At 57.7% G+C, this 3,818-nt stretch overlaps 1 protein-coding gene across 1 annotated transcript in view; it reads left to right on the plus strand.

Moving 5' to 3' along the window:
* The window catches only part of SLC8A2 (solute carrier family 8 member A2), a 26,655-nt gene extending 23,560 nt beyond the window's left edge, over positions 1-3,095 (plus strand). Inside the window, exon 10 of the mRNA XM_006905143.2 lies at positions 2,684-3,095. Within this exon, the coding sequence (XP_006905205.1) occupies positions 2,684-3,033 (350 nt within the window). The 3' untranslated portion in view covers positions 3,034-3,095. The remainder of the gene's footprint in view (positions 1-2,683) is intronic.
* The last annotated feature ends 723 nt before the right edge of the window (positions 3,096-3,818 follow it).

Raw genomic sequence — 3,818 nt, forward strand, 5'->3', positions numbered from 1 at the left:
CACGCTCTTCACCCGTCGCCTTCGGGGGCATCGCCGGGCTGCTGGCCCGGCGCCGGCCGCACATCGGCGGGGAGCTGGGCGGCCCGCGCGGCCCCAAGCTCGCCACCACGGCGCTCTTCCTGGGCCTCTGGTTCCTCTACATCCTCTTCGCCAGCCTCGAGGCCTACTGCCACATCCGGGGCTTCTAGCGCCCTCCGCAGAGACTCGGCCGGGTCCCCCCACCCCTGCACCCCCCGAGACGGCTGCTCCTCCGCCCTCCAGAGATTCGGCCTCCTGGAACTCGGCCTCCCTGCCTCCTGGGAATTGATCTCCCCCTGCCCTCTGTCCCCTCCCAGAGCCTCCCCCTTACCCTGGGGAGTCTCCCCAGGTGTTCCTGTAAGATACCCTCAACTCCAGCCCTGGGAGCATTTTCATTTCTAGGCCCTTCCCCGGAGAACCTCCCCTCAGTGACCCTCTAGAGTATCCCCCAGCCTCGCTCCATAAGACGCCCCCCCTCCCCTAGGGGAACCCCTCCACCACCACGGACCCCTGCCCCCAGGGCCTCGGAACTTGGCCCTCCCTGGGGGACCCTGGAAGGGGGCTGACCCATCCCAGGATAACGAGCATCTCAGCCCCTCCTCCAGCCTTCAGGGAGCTCCGCCCAGTCCCCGGGGGAGGGGGGAGGAGGAGGGACCGGTGGCTGAGTACCCGAAGGCGAGGCATACCTTCCCTGATTTCTCCACTCAGGCCCTTGGGAGGACGCTAATTCTCGAGGCTTGGAGAAGGGAGGGGAGAAGTTTGGGGTTTCAGAGCTGGAGGGGGCACATTTGGGACCTGCGGCTTCTTACATTCCAGCGCCCCTACTCTCCTCCACTACCTCTGAGAGCCCAGCCACGCCTTGGAGGGGGGCCTGTGTGTGTACATAGTGTGTTTGGGGGAGGGGGGGCGCGGGAGGGTGCATGTCTTGGGGAAAGGGGGTGACAGACTTTCCTCTTGAGAGGGCAGCAGACTCCCCCAGCCGTGAGAATCGGGTTTGGGGAGGAAGCCACGAATCAAAGGGAGTCCAGTCGATCTCCTCTGACAATCTAGAAGGCTCATTTCGCCCTCAGTGCCAGCCAATCCGGGCAGGACCCTCGAAGAGGAGACCGAGGGTCCCAGAGGACCAATGCTACAAGCCAGCAAATGCTGCCACATCTCTGCCTGATGGGAGCAGGGGCGGGTGGGAGGGTGGGACTGGGACCAGGGGGTCTGGGTGGGCATTTTTAACTTTGGAAGCCAGCCATCTGTTGGTAGGCCATCTGCATTTTCTTACCGTCGATGTTTCCTGCCCAGCGGACACACTTGGGATGTGCGGAGTGCTGCCCACTTCCGGGACCCTGAGGATAACCCTGCAATCCCCATAACGGCCTGCTTCCCATGGGTTTTTAGCGTCCTGTCGTCCCGTTACGCATCAGCCCAGCATCCAGACCTTCTCTACCAGTTCATCAGCACCGGTCGCTGTCTTTTTTTCTCTGTGATTTCTGTAAAAGTTGCCATAAAACTTTGAAATTCTGCCTGGAAAACAGCCTTCCCGTGGGAAGTTGGGATTCAGGAGGAGGGAGCTAACAGGGTCTTTAAGATTTCAGCAGTTGTGAAATAGACCAGGTAATCTGAGTTTTCCAGGCCCCCAGTCTGCAGGACACACGGACAAGCGCCCGTCACACTGAAGGTCCACGAGGCTGCCCTAGCCACGCCCCCACTCGTCGCCAGGGAGCTTCCCTAGCCACGCCCCCACCCATCCGCAACGAACGAGTTTTCACAGGGCATCCTGGGAACTCGAAAGAGGAGGACCTGGTGTTTTTGGTTTTTTGTTTTTTTTGTTTTTTGTTTTTGCCTGAGCTAGAGAGCCGGGGTCGATGGGGGGATTCCTAAATAAAGCAAGTACCTTTCTCAGAACGGCGAAGTAGGAGAAGCGTGTGTGTGTGTGTGTGTGTGTGTGTGTAGAAAACACATCCATAACACAGTGCTCCTATCAGGAAAGCTAGAGCTTTTCCAGAAACATTCTGTTTATGTCTCATTGCCAGACTGGGTCACATGGCCCCTGCTGCAAGGGATTCTGGGAAAACAAATTTTTAGCTGGGGACTACTAACTGCAAGGAATTTTGGGAAAGCGAATATTTTGATCCGAGGACATGGCTGTTGCTAGCCTTAAGGGATTTTGGCAAGTGACTAATGTTAGCTGGGTATTTGGCTCGCTCCAGCTGCAAAGGATCCTGGGAAAGTGAGTACCTATAGCTGAGCATGTGGCTAGTGTTAGCTGCGGTGAATCAGAGGGAACGAATATTTCTACCTGCAGACATGGCTGTCAGTAGCTGTAAAGGCGTCTAGGAAGAGGAATATTTTTAGTTGGGGACAGGGCCACCCTTAGCAGCAAAAGATCCTGGGAAGCTAGATATTTTTAGCTGGGCACATGGCCTCCTTTAGGTTTAAGGAATTCTCCAGGAAGGTAAATATTTTCACCCAGGCCTGTCCATTCTCCTACCTGCAAGAGAGCCTAGGAGAGTACCCGTTTTTAGCTGCCGACACGGCCACACCTAGCCCCAAGGGATTCTGGGAAAGGAGTTGGCTTTATGGGACTCACTGTCTGGAAGTCGAACAAAACTGGGGCTCCGCAGGTGAGGAGGGGGTCCTGGGCGTGTGCCCCAGCCGGGTCGTGTGCCCACAGGGGACGAGGAGGAGGAGGAGGACGGGTCCCGGGAGGAGCGGCTGCCTTCCTGCTTTGACTACGTCATGCACTTCCTGACGGTGTTCTGGAAGGTGCTGTTCGCCTGCGTCCCGCCCACCGAGTACTGCCATGGCTGGGCCTGCTTCGGCGTCTGCATCCTGGTCATCGGCCTGCTCACCGCCCTCATCGGCGACCTCGCCTCCCACTTCGGCTGCACCGTTGGCCTCAAGGACTCCGTCAACGCCGTGGTCTTCGTGGCCCTGGGCACCTCCATCCCCGGTAACCCCCGGGGAGAACCCTGTGGGGCTGGGGTCTCAGAGAAATACGGCGGTCGGGCTAAGAGAAACTAGGCGGCGGGCCACTAGATTCAATATGTGAACTGGATCCTCCCCAAAAGCAACCAGGTGGACTGTCCTACGGAAGTGGAGGACACTTATAATCCACAGAAACGATTATTAATTCCCCCCTCCCCCACCCCACCAAGAAACCAGATGGAAGGTTCCATAGAACCATGTGGCTGGGCGTGATAGCAACCAGGCCAATGAATCTCAAAGCAAAGGAAGTTGAGGGGGACAGAGTAGAAACCAGAGGTGGGGGGGTGCCAACTTGTGAGTTGCCGGCTTTTCCGTGCAAGTGCTTAGCATGAATGAAGTATGGGGGGTCGGGGAGCGAAGAGCGCTCAGGAGGACCAATTATGAGACTTTGTCGGCCGCGCTAAGGAGCTCGGAATTTATCCTACAGAGCAGAGGGGATCTCTGGAAGGGATCGCAACGGGGGTGGGGGCGGGGCAGGCAGTTGATATCATCTGATTTACATTTTCAGACGTTCCCTCTGGCTACTTTGTGAGACTGGAGGCTGGGAGACCGGGAGGAAGCTGGGAAAGCGGGGGAAGCGGGGGAGGGGCCCTGGAGGACGGTGAGAAGGGGGTGGCTTAGAGAGAGGATGGATCGCGGCTCTGGCAAGAAAGAGATGGCGCACTTAAATAGAGTAGCCGGGGAGAGGTTTATTATTATTTGGGGGTGGGGGTGATGTTTAAAGAAAAGGAGATTAAGGGGCGGGCAGGGTTAAAGAAAACCAGAGGGAAGGTGCAGTACCCGGGGCGAACAGTAGAGGGAGCAGTTACCACCCCGGGCTC

Source organism: Pteropus alecto, unplaced genomic scaffold (genome assembly GCF_000325575.1).
Source record: "Pteropus alecto unplaced genomic scaffold, ASM32557v1 scaffold41, whole genome shotgun sequence".
NCBI lineage: Eukaryota > Metazoa > Chordata > Mammalia > Chiroptera > Pteropodidae > Pteropus > Pteropus alecto.